Source organism: Gavia stellata, chromosome 2, assembly GCF_030936135.1.
Source record: "Gavia stellata isolate bGavSte3 chromosome 2, bGavSte3.hap2, whole genome shotgun sequence".
Taxonomy (NCBI): Eukaryota; Metazoa; Chordata; class Aves; order Gaviiformes; family Gaviidae; genus Gavia; species Gavia stellata.
The window spans coordinates 43,772,768-43,795,447 of NC_082595.1; the positions used below are offsets into that span (position 1 = coordinate 43,772,768).

At 40.0% G+C, this 22,680-nt stretch overlaps 1 protein-coding gene across 1 annotated transcript in view; it reads right to left on the reverse strand.

The window, feature by feature from the left end:
- NOX3 (NADPH oxidase 3) overlaps positions 1–22,680 on the reverse strand; it is a 40,663-nt gene that overhangs the window by 15,046 nt on the left and 2,937 nt on the right. Inside the window, exons 4-9 of the mRNA XM_059835405.1 lie at positions 22,583–22,667; positions 13,771–13,916; positions 10,508–10,689; positions 6,850–6,979; positions 3,631–3,723; positions 2,226–2,479 (exon numbers count right to left, since the gene is read on the reverse strand). Of these exons, the coding sequence (XP_059691388.1) occupies positions 2,226–2,479; positions 3,631–3,723; positions 6,850–6,979; positions 10,508–10,689; positions 13,771–13,916; positions 22,583–22,667 (890 nt within the window). The remainder of the gene's footprint in view (positions 1–2,225; positions 2,480–3,630; positions 3,724–6,849; positions 6,980–10,507; positions 10,690–13,770; positions 13,917–22,582; positions 22,668–22,680) is intronic.

Genomic DNA, 22,680 nt, shown 5'->3' on the forward strand with positions numbered 1-22,680 from the left:
CAGTCTGATTAGAAAGAAGCATTATACTTTTGGGGAAGGCAGGGAAAGTATTTAGTTTTGGAAAAGCAACATTAGCAGACTCTTGTATTATTTTTAGAATTTAAACATTTGCTGATCAGCATGATTATGTAGTATTCCTGACTGCAAGAGAAGTGAGATTTTGGGATAATATGCTAAAACAGCAATTAAGTGAGTCAAAATCCCGAAAAGGCATAATATGGAACTTTATTACAGGAATAGTCTATTCTATGGTCTTATCTCTCAAATTGTCCAGAAATCACAACTAACTGTCTTTGCTACCTGTATAAATGCACGTACATTTTATTTTAATCTTCCTTTATTAGTTACAATATACATAATTTATTTTTAGAACCTTACCCTATCATTCAGTTGCTACATGGCTCCTGTCTTCTGCTCAGTTTCTGCTGTATGTTATGTTTTAATATAGTCACCAATCCAGTGTTTATATATTGAAACCTGTGAAAAAGACTTGTTTTTCACTTTATTGCTAGCTTAACTATTGAAATATTCTTTTTAATATATTGCAAGAAAGCAACTGAATGATGGCATTAGGCACTCTAACAAGATTAAAAAGAAGAGTCTCTATATATGACAGCGCTGCCAATTTCAACCCTGGATTGTGGCCAGCAAGGTTTGATAACATTTTTCTCTTTCTCTTTCTTTATACTGGCTGTCAATTGCTTCGGACCATTTTTGCTCCAGTTCTGCTGAAGCAGCATACTTCTCATTCCAGTAGCCTTCTACAAAGACACGGCTTTCATTTCTAATTCTTCTTAACTGATATAATGCAAAGACTGGACCAGACTTTCTTTTCTGCCCCTACCTTCTAGTATGCCTCTGTAGCTCAGTGGTGTCTAAAAGCTTTTTAGGAGAATGTTCTTTAGCATCCAAGTCCCATTAAATTATATAAATGTAGTTAAACAAGTGTCTTTTGCTGTTCAGTTTTACTACAACTCTCTCATCAAAAGCAATTTTCCAGGGGGAAAATTGTCCCTTCAGTCCCAGGCCCTTCACACTCCTCCAGAATTGAAATGATCCTGTGCTGGGGTCTTCTTTTTGCTGAAAATCTCCACTATGCCTGCAAGAAGCTACATGGTTTGAATCCATTACATATAGAGCCAGATGCTTAGTTGATGTAAGTCAGGATGGCCCCATTAATTTCAGCGGAGCCCTGCTGACTTGCAACAATGAAGCATCAACCTTTTCCTTGGATTAAGATGCCACAGATACAGAATTTGAACACCAATAACCTTTATAAAGTGGAGCAGGGTTTGGACACGGAAGACAGAGTTGAGGGAGGCTGCTGAAATGAAGTAAGGTTCAGGCAGAAGTTTCTGGGGCCACAAAATACCTAAGTAACTGAAAGGGAAAAGCTAGAAGCTGGGATGGCAGGTGATGGGTGCCATCAGAGCATAAGCACACAGGCACAAAGCTAGCAGACAGCTTCCAGTGTCGTTTTAATTCAGTTCTTAAGCACCTATCTGTCAAAATGGATACATTTAGGTGTAGATATAGCTGTTAGAGGTTTAGATGACAGCGACAGAAATGTAAATCACAGAATCACAGAATCATAGAATGATAGGGGTTGGAAGGGAGCTCTGGAGATCACCTAGTCCAACCCCCCTGCCAGAGCAGGTTCACCTAGAGCAGGTTGCACAGGAATGCGCCCAGGCGAGTTTTGAATATCTCCAGAGAAGGAGACTCCACAGCCTCTCTGGGCAGCTTGTTTCAGTGCTCTACCACCCTCAAAGTAAAGAAGTTCCTCCTCATGTTTAGATGGAACTTCCTATGACCAAGTTTGTGCTCATTAGCTCTTGTCCTGTCACTGGGCACCACTGAAAAAAGACTGGCCCCATCCTCCTGGCACCCACCCCTTCAGTATTTATAAGCATTGATAAGATCCCCCCTCAGTCTTCTCTTCTCCAGACTAAAAAGACCTGAGTCCCTCAGCCTTTCCTCGTAAGAAAGATAGATATTGATATGGACTTTAAATCTTGGATTAGTCATCACGTCTTCTTAGTAGCTGTTGGCCTAAGTTCATGACTGTGTTTATTTGTGGGGTTTTTTTAGCGTAATGTTTTTTTTGTGGATCCAGAACTATGATCTAATACTGTATCATAAAGAACACACACAAAATTAAATTGTTAACATGTATTTTAAAATGTAGAATTAACATTTTAAAATGTATTGTTTGTTGTTCAAACCTTGGTAACATCCACAATTCCTTGAAAGCTTTTTCCTCAGCTCCGAAGGCCTTGAAGAGGGCTGCAGTCCAATCCCCGACAACCCGTATGTGAACACTGAAGAAGTCCTCCTCAGGAGCTGAGGTGAGGGTAAAAGGGTGCCACTCCAGCTGTGAGACAGATGGGCACTGTAGAAAGATATATTGACCAGGTCCCATTTTAAAGCCACATTTCTTCATGTGAAGCTCAAGGACTCCAGAGGAATGCGTCACCACCTAAACAATAATAAAAGGACCTGGTTTATTTTCCTTCAGAAGAGTAACTATCTGTTTCCATAAGGTTACATGTGGCTTTGCAATCATTTCTACTTGAGTTCAACCACAAGTTAATGCAAATTGGGATGCAGAGTAATTTTTAAATGTCTTGTGGATTATGGCCTAAACTGCATGTTGCAGAGCTGTTGCTGCCCAACAGCTTGAGAGACAGTACAGCATGTATCATGGGGCAGCTTGCTGTGTGAGTGTAAGAGGCAGAGGAAAGGCTGTAACAATTCAACAGTTTGTCAACTTTCTATCTTAGTAGAGTCTATGCGCAAAAGTATTCCTTAATAGACTGGAATAATTTCCCAGTTTTACTCTTATGTAACACAATTAACATGTATGGGATTATTGTTGGTTTGGCAAGAAGAAAAAAGCCCAGTGAGCTCAATTCTAATATACTTTTATTAAGAGGTAATCTCAGTTAAGCAGCCAGTTTAATATATCACACATAGTATACTGAGATTCTCAGATCACAGCCACTCTGTGAAATCAGCAGCAAGACTTATCCGACATGCTTTTCCCTCACACAAGATAAGCCTGTTTCTGATTGCCAGCTTGATACGTGTGGACTCGGCTGCTTCAATAGCGACATTCCCCATCCATTCTGCTGTGACTTAAATAGGCCCTTAGCACACAGTGATATTTACAACTGGGATAAATTGTTACAGTGGTATTAATGAAGCTTCGACTATTTATGCTAATTGATAATATAACCTTAGTCTCCTTAGAAGCCTCCAGATTTGAAAGTAAAACCCATGTCCTACTGAAGTCAAGGGTGTTTCCAGCATTTACTGCAGTGGAACATGGTTTCAGTTCATTAAAAAGAGAGACCGACCCCCTGTGCAGATGTTTTTGTTATGGTGCTGTAAAGTCTGGTACTTCATTAGTCAAGTTTGGTCCCATATGGAATATTCTTATGGACTTGCTATTGGAATAAATGCAAAACCTAAAATCAATACTTGGCTGGAACCATGGTAATGATGAAAGAGCTGCTGAAGCTACGAGTGAAAAATGAGGTCATAATATAGAGAAGTTGTCCGTAAAAGCTAAAAAAAGTTATTGCCATAACATTTTTTTTACGCAGACATGCAAATTATGTTACATACCTTAGTAATGACCACCTCCTGTTGAAATCTCCAAAATCTAACAATTCTTTCACAGATGTACAGCACCATAGGACTTACAACCCACTTCCAAGCCTGTAGAAAGTTGCATATTAAAAAACAACATTTATTTTAATGTCTACAGAAATATTTTGCATTTCTGGTTTAAATCAGCAGGTAGCGTAAAATGAAATTATTTTATTTCTCTTCTGTGATTTTTGGTTCGCCTTTCTCAAGAGAGTATTTCTGTTGCTACTGTAGTAGTTCTGCCTTTCTTGTGGAACAGACATATGGGGCTCCTTCACAGATGTACTCCAAAAGCGGTACTAATATCTATCTGCATTCTGGCCAAGAAGAGTCCTGTAAAATCTTTTCCTACTAAAAGGCAAAAGGATTAATCTATTTATGTGTTACATACAGATGTCATTGGACCTGATGATGTATAGATGCATACATTTCTACAATATTACCCATAGACTTACTATTTTTTTGCTCTTCAAAGTCTAAAATATTTCAGAGGATCAGATAGGAGTAGCCCTTATTGTCAGCTGTGAGTTTTCTGATGCTGCATGAGAAAGCAGTAAGTCCCAAATATTCAGTTAGAGGAATGTGATATATTTCCATTTAATCCATTAGTCGGCTCTGTATCAATAAATGTGGTTTTTTGATCTAGGATACTAAGCTGGTCATACTTTAAGTATTGCAGATGATTCCTGTGCTCTTACTTGCTAATCGTATGTACTGATCACTATAACAATCAAAGATACTTGGCTATTCAAGTATAGTAGCTGATGATTTCACTGAGTTGCACTGATAGGAAAGATAATTAGATGTAATTGAATCTTCATGATTAAAAAAAATCTTTTTTTTTCTATAGGAGATACTGTTTTATTTCCAGTTTTGTTAATTACACAGCTCATTCTAGCAAACTGAAGACTCCACAATCATGTGGCTTTTAAAATCTCCAAAGAGTAACTTTACTTGCCGAAACATTGACTTTGCTCCACAAGCTGGGAAACAGGGGTTATAAAGTATCTTTTATGAGAAGCAAGCCACAAAATTATGTGGCTTCTTTAGAAAGTGCTAAGAGGATGGAGTGGCAATTTCCCAAGGTTAAGTCTTGAAAATTAAATTTAAAAAATGCGTGATTTAATAATGGGAAGAAACCAGCATAAACCAGAAGATTCTCAGTTAAAGCAGAAACTCAACACATCCGTTGTCCCTAAATACTACAGGTGTCTCTGCACAGAGGGTGATTTCACATGTCTTGAATATATTTGCATATATCAAGCCACAATAATGATGAGACCTGTTTTTCCTCCCTTCCATTTGTGCTACCTGTAAATAAAAGCATGTGACAGGAATGTTAAGGCTGCAGGCTACCCTGTGCGAGAGCTCAGCTGAGATTTCAAATGTGCCATTGCTCCAGTGCAACGAAGCATTCAATCCAAAATATCTTTTGGCTGGGTTGGAACAACAGGGTATGCACAAGGAGGGATGGGCTGCCAGGCAACATGACTCCTGGCCGGCTAATCAGGGCATAGGTATTCTTGCCCAAGGGGTGTTTCCTCCTGTAATGAGAATGAACCGAGGTGAGGCACTGATGGCTCAGGAGAGACTGTGAGGATAAAAGTCCGGACGCCCCAGGTGCAACAGAAGTGCTTCATCGTCCTCAGTGGGAGCCAGATCAGGCTCCTACCTGCTGAAATATGGAGCAGGGGAGCAGATGTGGTATGACTGAGAGAGGGGCTCTGCCATGGTAGCCTCCCCCAGGAGCTGTGGCCGGCGGGGCGTGCATTCTGGTGTCACCTCACACAATCCCAGCTGTGCACAAGGCTGTCCCCTCCCTGCTCAGTCCCATCAGCATCTGCCCCTGCCAGTGCTGTGCAGCCTCACCATGGCTTCTTAGCCTCTGATGAATTTGTGGTAACTGCAGGTATCACACCATAGCACATTACCCATCCAGTAAAGCAGTGTTGTTATAGATGATCTATATGCCATATGGTATTATCACAATTCATTTAAAGTAATATGACTTTGCAAGTATGGCCTTGGGTATGCAGGAGAGTGTGGCAAAATAGGTTTGACACGGAGAAATGCAAGTTCTCTCCGGTTAGCTTTATGATAATGAATGTGAAGACATGCTGTTGGAAGCAAGCTTGTGTCTGTATTCATGGTGCGTAGCCATGTATTGATTTTTATGGCGACATTATAGCTGAAATTTTTAGAGAAGCATTCATTTTCTCATTAATATGCAGGTTGGATAGTGGCTAACAATAGTTTAGTTTAAGAAAAATCTATGTCAGCCATTAAAAGAGCTACAAGAAACTGAATGCTGATTTTTCTCCTTTACTATAAGATTTCCTTTGGTGTGTTTTCTCTTTTTGGAAGAAACAACAAAAACTTGCATATGAGCAAACTGAATCTTGAGCTGTAAATGTTAAATGATTTTGTTTGGATGCTAGACATCTGACATACTGTACAAGTCTGCTACTTAATTACCCCCTGTGGATTCGCAATCTTGTTGCAGCAAAACCACCCTTCCGTGGGACATTTTTCCTGCCTTTTGCCTTTTGTTTTCATAAGTTATTGTTTCAAATTCTCTCCTTTTTACCTAACTTAAGACATCAAGGCTGGACTATATGAAGCACGTGCCCTAAAGCAAGGACATAATTTTATCTCCAACTTATTCTCCCTTGGTATTTAGACTATCCATATTAAAGTACTATTAGTTAACATAATGATATTAATTTGCATCCCTAGCTTTACTGTTCCATTGTATTTTCTGTATCTCTACCCTCATAAGGTTTTCATTTGGAGGCTCTGTTTGTGCAATGTACACATAAAGGATATTGGTGATACTGAATAATTAAAAGTAAACGTACACAACAGATTTAAATAGAGTACAATCCTGAAATTCATACCCTTCAAAGGGAGTGTTGCCTAACTAAAGGATCTTCCAGAAATAAAAATTTTTATTAATAGCACTAAAATTTTACACATCACTCTTCATCTGTACCTGTCTGTACTGATTATATAGGAGGTCAGGATCAATATCTTAATGCACAGGGAGGGGTCATGGAACAGAAATGTGAAACTACTCTCTAAACATGGCACTAAGAGCCAGTCACTAGCATACTCTCCAGCCCCCTACTTCATAAGATATTTGGTCTTCCAAGGAAGGACACTAAGTTAAAAACAGAAGACAAACATCACTCTTACCACAGGTTTGTTGCCAGAAAACTGCGGCAAAGGGCACTGAGTGGCGTTCTCCCATTCCAAGTAGTGATCCTTGCAGTAAGTGACATTGTGAAGCAGCAGGCTCTGAGGTGTCTGACCTCGGACAAGCTGACTTAAAACAAAAATGTTCATCAGTGATATGCTTCTTTGAAAGGTTTCTGTGCATTTGTAGGTTTTGCACTAGTAGTCCAATACAGATTTGGAGAAAATGGAAAGTTCAAGAACGGTCCATTTCAACCCTATTCTACTCTCTTGTTCAAATTACCTTTCCTTTAGCTTTGACGTGACTTTTTGACCAAATGCAAGAAGTGTGTTATAGTACTGGTATACATCAATGCAGCTGAAGTGTGGAGAGTCCTTGCATAGGAAATGCACATTTTGCTGTTTGTGGTAAAATGAGAATGATTTCCAAGCTCTTTGGAGCAGACACTTTGACCTCCTCTGTATATGAGCATCTGGTATTGTTTAGAAAAATAATAAAATTTAATAGTGACAGACCTTCTCTTTCCTTTGCTGCTTTCTAAATGCATTTTTTAAAGCTGCAAATAAAGTTGGAGGACTGTAATTTCATGTGTACTCTCTAAACGTATTAAATTCTAGCTTCTTTACTTCAGAGAATGTTAATGATGTGAATTTTCCCAAACATATCACTCCTGACTGTTCAGTTTAAATGGGTTTCAGCTGGTGTTGATTATGGGTAGAGAAGGAAGATTTTTTGGCGAAACCCTGTTTGTTTCATATTGTTTCTCTGAATTTTCCCTTCCGTACTTACTTTGGCTCTACAATGTTAGCCTGTCCTGCCCACTAGTCCAACAAGAGACAAGGAGATAGGAAGTGCTGCCGCCTTCTACATGGCAGTGTCATTGCCTGCCACCAGTTCAGACAGAAGACAGAAAAGGAGGTAGGCTGGAGTGAGTTTTGTTCAGTCACCTGGGAAGGAGAAAGAGGTGGGAAGTGACTGAAACCTTGGGTTTTGGCTCCTTTTCATAAATGGGGTAGTGGTAGGGGTGTGCTGGGGCAGCAGGGAGCTGCTCTGTAGCACCGCACTCCCTGCCTGGAGCAAGCAGCGTGCTATCGACAGGGCTCTTAAATAAGCGTCCCCTTTTCGGGGAAGTCTCTTGCTGAGGAGTGTCGATCAGCTGGCTAGGTAGGGGGAGCTTACAAAGCTGAAGGTTTAAAGGGTTCATTACAGTTGTTTGAAATTGGATTCTAAAAGATTTGCTGGAGAGAGAGGGGAAGGGGGGCATTTTAATCAGGCCAGGATACAGTTTACAGCATTTGCAGCTGTGCCTCTGAAACTTGGGGCTAATTAATTGGGCCAATTTCAGGAACGCTCAAAGCCAAACTGAATGTGGCAGCTCTCAAATCGCAAGGAAAGAGGTGAGAAAAGTAACACACCAGAAAACATTGTACCGGCCTGTTCCCTTCCCTGTGGCGATGCCATGTACCTCCAGGGAACAGGCAAAATCTCACGCTGCTGTGGGCTAGGAGGTTCCTCTGTGTCAATGAGTAGTGGTCTGTACGTACTTTAGCGGTGGGCAATACCATCGGAATGTTTTACGAAATGGACGTAAAAAGTGTTTTATGATAACACCAAGTGACTCTGTCCTTAGATCTGAAAAGCTTTACAACAGCTCAAGGCCATGTGTACGCTAGATAGTCAGCAGGCAAAGATCTGTGGAGCAAAGCAGTCTTTGTTGAGGGCCTTGCACTGTACACGTTTGAGGGTTACCTAGGGCTTAGGACTAGGTCTGGTTTGATCCTGTGAACAGATCACTTGTTAGTGCTTGGCACAGAGAAATGCGGTCCTGTCAGTGTAGTTTCATCCCAAAACACTGTTATGCAGCCCGAGGTTGCGCCATGGTATGAGCCAAAACATAGGAGGTGAGGAGGACCACAAGGTTTGCATCAAAACTGCACTCCCGATCTGAATTAAAATGTGAATGTAGATGCACTGCTGTAGATTCACATTAATACTATTGCAAAGAAATGAGAAAAGGAAATGGGGGGAAGCACACAAGGGAGAAGAAGCAGAAGATGTCAGTGGAGCTGGAAAGAGAAGATGGAAATGTTTTCAGCAGTAGGCAACTTTTTGCTCTCACTCTGCATCAACAGGGGATTTATCAGCCCCTGAGCTTCTCAGGGAGGCTCCCTCAACCCTGTTGTCCCTCAGTGTGAGAACCGGAGCCCTGTACCAACAGGATGGACCTTCCTCTTGTGCTGAGGAACAGGGAGACAACGAGTGACGTGGCAGTCATCCCTCTCTATCACGCTCTATAAACGCCACCTGACTGGGCTAGTCATGAACTTGAGTTGTTTGTTACTGTAGTCATTTAAACCTGGTTCATAATATAGTGCCTATTTCTCTATGGTGAGGAAATCTGGGGTTCTTTTCCTCACAGAGAAAGAAGGGCAAAACCACTTTACATTTATCGACATACAGGGGAATGTGCACAGGGACATTCACCACCAGGTAGCTGACATGCTGAAAGCTTGTCAAGCTTGTACAAGGTCCCTCACAAAATGCCTTACAAGAGCTATGAACATAAGGTCTATCCCTTATTAATTTGAACCCACAAAGGTCTGATTCCTAATCTGCAACGTCCTCAGTTCTCAGGGATGATGGTTCATTTCGACTGATGCATTGATAAAGTGCAGGTTGTAAGGTGGTATAAGAGTGGTTGAAAAAACTAAACCACACTGTTATTCCTCAGAAAAGTGGTGTGTTTTAATTTCAAAATGTTTTCATTTTGCAATCTGTCTCCAAGCAAAGATCCCAGCAGTTTGTTAATAGAAAAGCACAGGATTATAGATTTGAATTGTTTCATCTCAAGATGTCCTACACTTGGGTCACAACAACCCCATGCAACGCTACAGTCTTGGGGATGAGTGGCTGGAAAGCTCCCCTGCAGAAAAGGAGCTGGGGGTACTGATCGACAGCCGGCTGAATATGAGCCAGCAGTGTGCCCAGGTGGCCAAGAAGGCCAATGGCATCCTGGCCTGTATCAGAAATAGTGTGGCCAGCAGGAGTAGGGAGGTGATCGTGCCCCTGTACTCGGCACTGGTGAGGCCGCACCTCCAATACTGTGTTCAGTTTTGGGCCCCTCACTGCAAGAAGGACATTGAGGTGCTGGAGCGTGTCCAGAGAAGGGCGACGAAGCTGGTGAGGGGTCTGGAGCACAAGTCTTATGAGGAGCGGCTGAGGGAGCTGGGGTTGTTTAGCCTGGAGAGGAGGAGGCTGAGGGGAGACCTTATCGCTCTCTACAACTACCTGAAAGGGGGTTGCAGAGAGGTGGGTGTTGGTCCCTTCTCCCAAGTGACAAGTGATAGGACAAGAGGAAATGGCCTCAAGTTGCGCCAGGGGAGGTTTAGACTGGATATTAGGAAAAACTTCTTCACTGAGAGGGTTGTCAGACATTGGAAGAGGCTGCCCAGGGAGATGGTTGATTCACCATCCCTGGAGGTTTTTAAAAGGCGTGTGGATGAGGTGCTTAGGGACATGGTTTAGTAGTGGACTTAGCAGGGTTAGGTTTATGGTTGGACTTGATGTTCTTACAGGTCTTTTCCAACCTAAATGATTCTATGATTCTATGATCCAAATTGTGTACATATACCCCATGTATTTTATGCAGACACTTACCCCATACCATGGATTATTAAACCAATAAAGAAAACCACAAAGAGGTGATGGGTGTACCAGAACACCTCATAGCATGACCTTCTGATGAGCTCAGTGGATGAAGTCATGATCAGAATTAAAGCCACAGTTATCACAACTCCAGTTACTCCAGCTATGGTGTTTAGCACCTCTCTTGTTGTGTTCTAGAATAAGAATATATTATTCGTATTAATATTAGTATTAGTATTAACATTAGCATTAATTTGCATTAGTATTTGCATTACTATTAGAAGCTGTTGTTATAATTGTTTTTTTAATAACTCCTCCTGTTAGTGTTACTGTTGTTACTGTTGCTGCTATTACATATGAAGCCAAAATCTAAGCTATATTTTCAGCATAGGAACAAAACCAGAACAAGACATGGAGGCAAGGCAAACCTCCGTTTTACCACAGAAGACCATGGAAGAACATCCCTCTGTTCTGTTTCCATCCAGGCTTATCCCAGACAGATGTGTAAATGTTTGCTGCCACTTACTTGTTTCAGGAATTGAAAGGAGGAAATTAGACAGTCTCATTACTTTTATTTATTTTGCTTATGTAAAAGTGTCTCAGAGAAAAAGGAAAATTATTAGAGAAATGAGAAGATTAAACCTAGAGATGTAATAAGCAAAGCAGCACTAGAAAACAGCTTATTCATATGAGGGTGATCAAGTGAGGTGCTAAGACACCTGCAACCATAAAGGTGTGTGGCTCTTTTGTGCTTACTTTACTTTAAAGTTTGTGGGTTTTTATCAGCCCTGTAATAGTGTATAAAAATGGCATGTTCTCATTTACCTAAGCAGCATATCTCATTTACCTGTTCCTTACATCTACCTGGAGATACATTGGATAATACTTTGGTTTATTTTTTTAAAAGACATATTTATATTTACATTTTTATGCTTATCAGTGATGAAACATTAATATGCTGGGCTTGAACATGTTTCTTCTTGTTCATGACTCGCAGACATCAGCACAGGTCTGTTACATCTGTCTAAATTTACCAAAATAAACTGAAGTGAGAATGAAGATGTATTTTGAACACAGCAGTCAGATGCTGGTCTCAGTTATAAAGTGCAAACCATGAAGAAGAGCAGTAAAAATCTCACACGCAAGATGAGACTCAGGCTAAATATGCCAGCAGAGTGTAAATGAAGTCCCCATTTGGCCTGCAAAGCATATCTATCTGTTTTCCTGATGCTGATGCGCAGGAATGAAAGCGCTCAGCATGCCTTCTGGATCTTGAGTTGGTTCTACAGCTTAATACACTAGGAGAAAAAAACTCTATATTGTACTTGTAAAGTGCACTCATTTGATATGGAAGTCCTAGAGGTGATAAAATTCCACAATGCCATTTTTACAGTCACTTTTTACAGTAAAATCATTCTTTCAAATGTTCACACTTGACAGCACACAGTACATTTTCAAATTGGTGCCTGTGAAGAGTGTGTTCAGATCCTATTACATATTAACAGGATTGATCTAGGTGATATTTTGAACATTTCCATTACAGTGGCTAGTTTGAATGGTGAGATGAAACAAGGAAAAATGTCAAAGACACTTAGTGCACTGCTGCTACAGGGGTAGGATGAAACTGAAAAGAACACCTGAATTGTTGTTCTCAGAACTTTCTTCTCTGAAGTTAGAAGCAATCTTTTATTTGCTTTCCTTCACAATTTGTTAATTCTGAGTGTAGCTACTGAGACACAAGTGGGTGATAAAAGAAATATAAATACTAGAGGTTAGAGTAAAATCTAGGCTGGTAATTGTGGGGCATATTACTGTGAGAAATCTGGGAAAGGGTCTCAGAAAATGCTAGCCTTCCTCCTCAGTGTTGGAGGCCTACCTCACAATTATATCACCATGGGAAGGCTTAGTGGATTAAAAAATGCATGTTGAAAGATGGTAGGTTCCTGTTCAGAGCTGTGAGCTCTGTTCTGTTCTTGGGGAACATCTCACGTGCATGTGGTGAGAGTGGGCACCAGGTGTACAGAAAGACTGGGCAGCTTAGTCCGTGCTTGCTGTCCTGTTCTGAGAAACCTAACTACTTTGTCAACACTAACATCAAGGCTTTTGTGTTTACACCATTGAGACCATTCATTTGCTTGGTTTTCTTCTAACTTGAGAATTGTTCACTTGTTTGTTTTGAAAGATGCAAAAATCACATTATCTAAACTGGAAAGGAACTGAGAAATGACGGGACAAAATGCCTTGTAACTGAAAAGCACTACTGAATCCTACTGATGGTTGTCCAGCCATTATCTCACTTTGTTTCTTGTTTCAGTGGAGCACACCACTGACTGAAAGAGCCCCACACCATGTTCATGCAGCCTTTATTGCGTGCTGGCTATGTGGGAAATTTCTAAAGAGCAGAAACAATATGTGTGGGAGTCTCACCAGGGCCATTTCAACCCAGAAGTATACAGGAGTATACATAAGCAAACAAATAACATCTATGTGATGTACAGTATGACGGAATAAGGTAAAAAGCTGATTACTTTTTGCATGTTTTACATGCATGCATTGCAGAAAGGATCTGTTTTTCTTTATGAGTATTGTAAAGAATAGCTTCTCTACCCATGGTGTTTTGAGGTAGCCAAGGAAGTGGACAGGAGACACAGTCACTTTTCTTCCCCGAAGCTAGCAGAACCATTTATTTGCAAGGCTGAGGTGCGCATAGTCCTGCTTGTCTCTAAAGAGCACACACCAGCACTAGCTTCCCACTGCACTCACTCCTACATGCAGCAATCCTCTGGGTGGTTTTACATGTGCTCTTTCCTGAGCAGCCACATTCGAAAGGTAACAGGGCAGAATCAATCCCTAGATTGGGAAGATACTGCGCAACCATGGGGAGAGACAAATAGCAACTGTGAAAGAAATGTTATGTGATATTGTTTTTTTTTCTTTCTGGAAAGAAGTTGTGTTTGTTCCATACATTGATAGTTTAGTTTAGTTTTTTAAAATTCTTTACAGGTTCATTTCATTGTCTACTATTCACAATATTCCTTACCCCCTCCCCCCCCAACCTGTTTCCTGACAAACTAATTAAAATACTGTAGACAATTCTTTGAGCTTAGTAACCTGAAAATTGCAGCTCTGAGTAAGTGTTTTCAGCTGAAATTGAGGTTAACCTTTGGCAGCACCTTCTCACTCTGCTTAAAAGACTTTGAAATACAGTTTTGCTGACAATAGAATCCACAGAGGAAAACTTTTTAGATGAGGAAAACCAAAAAGTGACAGCTTACCGTTTCATAGGTCCTGATTGGGTTCAAGTAGCTCTCATCTGGGCTTTTGCCAAGGCCAGAAAGTTTATTCTGTAATGCCCCAGCTTCCTTCGACTGGCTGGTATGATACCGCTCAATGTTGATCAAGTGGGCAACAATATGGATGGCTGCATGAGAGAAAGAGTGGTGTGAAATTACAGACACACTTGTACGTGTCCACAGTCCCAGAAAGAACTTCATTAAGCACACTACGAGCTATTTGAAAAGCCTGGGCATAAAGTGAGAGCTTTGCATGGGTTAAGCTGTCAATAAAAGGAAAATTTTATCGAATACGTGTCTAATATGAAGCAACTGCTTCACAGTGGAGAGGAACAGCTCCAGGATCACCTTCCATGTTTACAGTCAAATGCCCTGCAGTCTTCAATGTCATCGAAGGAGAACCTCTTGAGAGATGATATAAAGGTGTTTGCCTCCGACTTTACATTGTTCAAAATGAGGTAAACTGATTAAAATCCCCTTTTTTTTTTTATGTACTAGGATGTGTCATGGTCTAATATTGCTATGCAGGACACTAACTTGTTTGTTTTAGGCATAGACCAGTTTGCAACTTGCAGCAGAGTTATTTAAGAGATGCATCAAAAATCTGTGCCCTATTAACAAGTAGCTATAGCATTACTTTATGCAGGTGAAGCCTGGGGAAGCCACAGGAACTACGGTTTTAAGGGAGAAGTCTGAACCAGTGTTAGATCTGATTTGCCCTGAGCATCATATATCACCTCCACTTCTGGCCTGCTCCCAAAAGGTATGTGAAATGGTCAGTTTAGAAAAATGCCTTAGAGTGAAGTAAGAACTCCCCTGTAATTCTCTTCCTGAGTGAAAAGATGATAATTTCAAAAGAGGGAAAAAGGAAGTACTTTGTTTTATTATTGGCTAACATAAAGTCGTAATCATGCTAGGTGCAGAGTTTCAGTTTTCAGTATGAGAAATTCTCAAATCCATTACAGGAAAGTTGTAATTAATGCAAAATACTAAACACCAAAGGATGAAAAAGTGTCAATGAAAAACAATTATGTTTACAGTAGAGCTATTAGCATATGCTATTTCTAGTTTTTATAATTAGCTTCGCGTTGTCATCTCTCCTTCAGTGTGTATCTGTTCCTGTTCCTGACCATTTAAAAAACCTTTCTAAAAGGCAGTATTTGTAGTAAACCAAATATGATCTGCTTCCCTGAACAATAATCTCTCAAAAGAAGAATCTTTTTTCCTTTTTTCTTCTTTTTTCCTTTTTTCTCTTTTTTCTCTTTTCATTTTTCTTCTTTTCTCTCTTCTCTTCATTTCTCTTCTCTCTTTTTTTCTCTCTTCTTTCTTCTTTCTTCTTTCTTATTCCTTTTTTCTTCTTCCTTCTTTCTTCTTTCCTCTGTCTTCTTCCTTCTTTCCTCTGTCTTCTTCCTTCTTTCTTATTCCTTCTTCCTTCTTTCTTCTTTCCTCTTTCTTCTTTCTTTTTTTTCCTTTTTTTAGTTGTAACTATTTGCACAAAAGTAATGTCTTATTGTGCTAGTCACTGTGTAATCATAGATGAAAACACAGGATTAAATGCATAAGGACTTTGGTATTGCTAAGTCTTTTAGGTGACTTTACGTGACTACTAGTCCACTTAGTGAGCTCCCTCACTCCGCATGCCGGAGTTCAGCTCCTGTGCAGCGCCTGGGGAGAGCTGTGGTCATAGGCATATGAGTTAAGGTAGGATGCTGGCCGTGGAAGTGCTTAAAGCAGCCAGTGCAACAAGGTAGAAGATTGCACTTTTCCCCCCAACAGTAGGTTAGTCCATGTGTCCAGGCTGGAGTGAGGTTATTTTCATTCAGTTCTTCTGAGGTGATCCTTCTAGAGCAGTAGATGTGCTGTAGTTGGTTGACTGTCAGGTTGCACTTCATTCAAAACTTAATGTTAGCTTAGGGACTCCACCCTGCCATTCCCAAACACCTGCTTCACCTCATTGCCCCATGCTTAGTTACTCACTGGGAGATGAAAGACCTTTTTTAAAATCCTTGTTACATTAAATTTAAAGTAGGGCTTTAAACTAAACCACATGTCCTAGCACTGGGTTGACTGGTTATTCTCTTGTGAGCTGTCTCCTGATGAAACCCTTAATAAAAATAATCAAATATTTATTGACACAGGCATCCCAAGTGAATATCCTGAGCACCCAAACTGCAAAATCAAGCTCCCATTTTTTCTGAATCTTTGGCCCAATGAATAATAAATTATTTATACAAGCTGGAATAGCTTCAGCAGAATGGAGACTGAATCCAAATGGGTATGAACTGTGCAGAGATAAAATGAACCTGGAAATTAGAAGACAGATTCAAGCCATCAGAGGAATGAGACTTTAAAATAACCTTTCAATAAATGGGATAATGGGATCAAGCAATCTAAGCAGCTTTCAGCTGAAGGTTGGTCATTTTATGAAATAGCGTATATGATGTGACTGTGAGCATTTAAGGGTATTGGACTCAGTGACCCAGCATGTCCTGCATACGTTGTTATGGATTAGGTGCTGCATGTGAAGCAACCTGGCCAGCATCAGGAGGGAGACGCTCCCCAGAGCTTGCATGTGAGAGGGTGCTCCCAGCACCTCAGCAGCATTGGGATGCTGGAAGGAAGGTTACACTAGACCTCAAGCAGCGAGTGAGATGTGTGGATTCAGACTGTCAAAACCCAAAAGCCCGAGAGGCTCTGAGCTGATGGGTTTAGGTGGCAGCTGTGTGGGGCCTGCGACAATCTGTTCCCCAGCGTACAACCGATGTATAAGCAGTATATAAACACTGTTTATATATTTAAGTGTAACAGCACTTTTAAGTGCTGAGTGGGAAGAGGGGGAACTGTTCCTACAAGGGGCTTCTTTCAGAACAGATGTTTTGGTCTGGTAAGGGTGTTATCAGATCCAGCTGGAAGGGAACCAAGTCATTGCTTGATGAGGACCTGATTTCTCTGACATCTGAAAGAGCTCACTCAGAGGACGGGAGTGTGGGGTAACGGACCGCTGTCTGCGGTAGGTTGTGGAGTTACATGCTGCATGTAGTCTGGTACCAGACTAAGGGAAAGAGGAGAGAAAACTTTCAAAGGATGGAAAGCCCTGACAATGAATTTCTGAGTGGAATTCCACTGAGCGGTTGGATCTCGGCATCTGCTAGTGATTACTGGTGCAACCCGTAATGGTACTTTGGCCTCTTTTCCTCTGTACCTGTGGGATGCTCTTAATAACTCTGATGTGATGTAATAGTCACCATAGCCTTGGGACCACACAGTCGTGATCCATAGTGGTGTTTAACCAAGGGTTTCCTGCAGCATATAAACTGCAGGTTTTGGACTATCTTTGCTCACTTAAAACAGCAACATTGTCTAGAGGTGGAGGTTTGAATCTGTGTTCGTAGCATAACACACTTTGTCTCTTTCGCTTTCAAAACACATAGATTTTTTAAAAAGCGATATTGCAGACTGTGAAGTCTTCACGTGAAGTGATGACATTTCTGTTGTTTAGAAGGCTACAAAATCTCGCGCTTTCCTCAAAGTGCAGGATTGTACGTAATTTGTACAAATTCTAGTCATGACAGCAGCAACAGGAAACCTAGTGCTATCTGGTATATGCTGAGTGTTGAGAGTGAAATGAGGTGGTAGTTTCTTCCAGACAGAGGTCCACGTTTCCTAACAGAGTATTTCTGGTCTTGAACAGGAAAAAACTGGGTTGAATAGATATAGCTTCCCAAGAAGGTCTCGAGCCTAAGGTTTAATGAAGAGCAGTCACATTGCAACTTTTCCCTGGAAGAAGAGATCTGCTTTCTGCAACTTAACCTAGTAAGATTTTTCTGCAAGCTATTAAAGGGCACCATTTTGTCCATCTGCATATTGTTCTGCTTTACTGTAAGTGTTACTGTTAATGGAAACATCATCATACCTTCTTCTTTGGGATTTACCACATCTTCCCTTCTGGGTGACATTCCCTCCAGCTTTCATCTAATAAGTAGAGGATATTATAAGTGTAGAAGACTTCCAGAATGAACAGGAGAGGGTTTTTTTCTGCAAGCTATTCTGTGGTAGCTCTTAATGTACAGAGTATAATGATACACTGGAAAATATTAACATTCAAACTAATGATGTACTGAGTATGTTGGTTTACCTGAGTCTCCCATGATCTTAACTATTGCCTAGAGTGTTATTAGATTAATATTTCCGATGTTTTTTTGTGTGCTGCTAGGAAAAAATGATGCAATCTAAAAATGAATTATAGCTGCATGGTAAGAGTAATGCAAAGATCTAATTCCATTTTCAGTGTGGTTCATTTAATGTACAATAGTTGTAGCAGACTAAAAAGTCTGGCACTGGGTACGTTGCCATTAGCTAAAGTATTTCACATCCCTAAAGTGCATCTTCTGAAGGTCTTTGCATCTGCAGTGTATAGAATTTACTAAGCAATTCCAAAATTAGTATGCAGATTTCTGAAATCTGAGCTTAAAACAGTTGGGTATTTTTCCCTGCACCACTTAGATAAGTTAACCACGAAGGCAAATTTTAAGGTACTGCATCTCAGGCTTTTCTGTTCCATTTTTTCCTCATTCTGCATGACCAAATATAAAGTACTGAATAAATCAGGCACTCTTTTAAACAAAGTTCCTTTTTATAACTGTGCATGAAGACTGAAGGATTTTGACTGTTGTTTTTAACAACATCTGGAACCTCTGGAGCACTTAACATACATTGATTTGTATTTGACCCCAAGATGTTCTATCTAGTCCACCTCTGAGATCAAATAAAAGGTTTTATTGGAAGGAGGGAGGGAGGAAAAGGGTTGCTATTAGAGTATGGTGTTTACTGTACATATTCTTAAATACAAAGAGGTGTAATTAAATTATCTTGAAAGTCTGGTCAATTTAGCTAGTCTTATTCAGCCAATTGTGCCTTCAGTGAAGCATGCACAACTCTCATTGAACTAAACAGAAATTGCATGTGTTTATCTGAGGACAAGGTTTCACTCTCTCTTTTTCTGCATGCCTGTACAGGATAACAATCAAATTGGAGCTTGCTGCTAGCAGTTAAGTGTTTTGGTTAACCAACCCATCGTGATAAAATCAGAGAGTCAAATCCTGGCCTTTCTGCCCTCAGTGAAGAGAACGGCTTTGCAAGCAGCTAACCCAGGCACGGGGAATTCTGCCCCTGAACAAGCCCGGGTTCTTTTGGCAACCACTGCCTTGTGCCATTTCTAGTTACACAGAACACTTAATTCAGCTTCAGGCTGTCTTTGTGGACTAAAAAAGTGCAGGTTATGTGAAAATTACAACAATAGTGACCATACACATACTTGCATTGGATTTTATTTTTTTTTTAGAATGGTTATAAACATCAAAGAAGAACATGCCTTGGACCTTTTTTTTATCCTAGCTGGAAGCTTATAATATTTAATTTAATGTAGTTTCCTTCCTAGTACTTGCACTAAGTCTGGATTTAAACAATCTGACTGAAAAAAAAATGCAGTTTAATGGAAATTTGATTTTCTGTGGTTTCTGGAAGTACAACACTGAGATATCAGCTAAACCTCTTTTGAAGATAAGCATCTGCTTCCCTGAAAACTTCATCGCTTACACAAAAAAGTGACTCAGATCACCAAAGCCCTTCACATAGCCACCACTACCAAAACGTGGTTGAAAACGGAAAGGTTTTCTAGTATTCTTAGTTATAAATTTTTCAGTGCTTGTCAGAAGCCAAACACACCTGGCATCACTATACTTCTGCCTGCATTTTGCATGATTTTAAAGAAAATTGCACTTCTGGAATTTTTAAGGAGCAGGAAACAGTCTAACTATGAAGAACCTCACCGTCCTTCCCCTACTTTTCCTTAATTGTTTAAGTTTTATTAATATCATAATTCAAAGACTGTTGGATCAATATATCTATATAACCTTTCTACAACCATCAAAACAACACAAGAAGCAGTCTGTATGTGCACAATATGCACTGTATGTCAAAGTAAAAAAAAATATATCCCCCACAACACTCCCCACTTCAGGAAATGTATAAATGTACTTTCTGAAGAGGGTAGAAACAATACAGTAAGAGGGAGGAGTTGTACAAAATGTTATTAGCTATCTCTTGTAGATATCTTTAGGTTTCAGGCAACTGCCTCTCAACTGAAAAGTCTCTTTTGCATTAGAAAGCATAGAATGATTTGCACTGATCAAACTGAGAGTGCATGAAACTATGATTTTATTCTAGCAGAGTTACGGGTCTATAAGGAAGATTTATTAGTGGGTGAATAACTCCCAGACAGCTCTTATCACAGACAAGCATGCAGAATGCAGGAAGCCAAACTAAGCAGAATTCCCTTTACTGAATTTTCAATGACGCCCTTGATTATAGATAGCATTGTTTACTCTCTCCCTTTCCTCCAGCTTCCCTCTTCCACTAGTCTCTAATTATATCCCTTTATGACCTGACCAATTAAAGCCTGCTTTTGAATTTGTATTCGGGCTGATGAAAAATTAAAGGTACAGATATACTTTTTCCAAGGCCATGCGCACCTCAGTTGAGCTGGCTGCCTGTTAGAAGCCAGACAATACTAATGTTGCGCTGACTATTTTTAGCACGCTATTAAATAAATATGCTGGAATATCACCACCTGGCAAGCGGATATGAATACATGTTACTTTGATAATAAAGGAGTCCACAATTTTATATTGTGAGGCTAAGCTTACTGATCTGATCTGCAAATTGGTTTAACTTCTTGCTGCCACATTTAGGCTATTGATCATACAGGGGAGAACATTCATTTAACTAAGAATTACTAAATTGCAATAGACTAATAGGAGTTGACTATGCTTTTGTGTAACAAAAGGCAATATATGTAGTACTTGGATAAATAATGTGTCAGTTGAGAGGAAAATGGCATCTATTTACACATCATTTTAACACTGAGATTTTATAAAAAGGGACTCAGTATACTTGTGGGTACCTCTTTACTCTGAAACATTTCTGTCACAATATGTGCTGTAGATTGTATTTTTTTTATGAATTTGAAATTTAATTTCAGGCAACTGAGTTTCTGGCCATTCTTTACGCAAGTGTGACTATACAGTGATGTAATGTTTTCCCAAATATGATAGTTGTTTCTCACTTGTCTGTTAGGGAAGCATGAGTTCATAAATTGTCATGTTTTGTTCATTAGACTTCCCTGTATTTTGTTTTCTTTTTCAAATACCTCATCAGCTATTTGTCCATTTTGTATTCTGGGAAAAGAACCTAACCCAAATAATAACCCAGCAACAAACCCATATTTTCTCCCTAAAGAATGACAGAATTAAATAATGGTGCTTTCTGTCATTTCACATCAGCTCCTGTGTCTTTTTCCTTGGAATTATTGAAGCCATAAAGTAATCACTTTTCTGATAGACTTGCACTTCCCAAACTGTCCACCTTAATGCACTAGCAAACATTTTTATATGAATGTAAAAACCCAAAACATATAAGGTTTGACTGTGCAGTTTTGCTTTCTTTTTGGAGCATGACAAATTATACACCAAGTAGAATTTGGCTAATTTACATTCCTGGGTTGATTTGTTAATTAAAGAAGCAATGTTGCGTTCTGTAGGATTCTGCTTTATGCTAAAACTGAACTCTGATAAATGAATGGACATGACAGATAAGTAAATCATCATAATACACTATAAGATGCATGTTCTCATCCCCCAGCGTTCCCCTCTGAATTCTTTAGCACTACATCCAAAGGACAAATTTTAGCTATTGATTCCTGATGGCAATCCTGACTTCATATTCTTGTCTTACTGCATGGGGACATTAACAGCTTATGCACACAAAAGCAGCTCCCTTATGTAGACTGAAAAAAATATTGGGACCAAGATCCACCCTGAGAGCATGGGGGTAGAATTGTTACCCTGCAATGTCTTATGCTTGCAAATAACCCCAATTAACTCCTGTGTATCCTTCATCTTTTCTAAGAGAACTATCTGCCCCAGATACCTCTCCATCTCTTTGTGCTTATGTCCTTCCTCATATTGCCTTTTGTTCTTCCTCTCTGCACATCCCTCTTCCCCACACTATCTCCTGTTCTCCTCAAGTCCTCTGAATTCCTACAAGCTTCAGTCTTCTCCAGGTTCTTTAACCACTTGGGGAACAGGAAGGTGCCATGTCTTCTTCCCAGCCAGGCAAACGAACACTTAAAGCTCAGTAAGTCACTAGGACCAGCAGAACAGATAACTTTTGATCTCAAGATGCAGTTTTTCCCTCAAGGGGGCCATTAGTTCCCTGTACCCATCACCTTTTTTTAAAAAAAAATGTTTAGGAATTTATTGTTTTTGAGACAGCTGCTTGTCTCAAATTTACATTAAATTTATTACCTGGTTGAAAAATTATTGAAGAAGATGCAGCGGTGGACATCTGAGTGGTGTGACCCATAAGCACTATTTCCTTAGGAAATCAAACTGTAATGCTATGTCATCTCCCCAAATATCTACTCTCAGGGATTTAATGAAAGTTATTTACACTAAATGTTAAAAGCATACAAGTCGGTCACATTAACTAAATGGCGACTAGTAGTTACTATCCAGGTTGAAAGTTTATTGACTTAATAGTCAAGCTTTTCTCAAGCTAAAAAGGTTACAAATGGTTAATCAGATGGGACTCCTACACCTATTTAAAGCTGCAGTCACCACATGATTGCACTAAAATAGCATGTCTCGGAGCTGATGGGGATTACAGCATTAGGCAGAATCACTGTGGAATTCAAAACAGTTCAAAGGCAAAGAAGGAAAAAAATAAAAAAGCTTACTTGCATTTACAGCTATTCCATAGGCAACCATCTTGTGAAATGTGATGTTTTTGTCAAGCTGTCTCTTCAGTGCTCCTCCACAGCACTTGGTGAAAAAG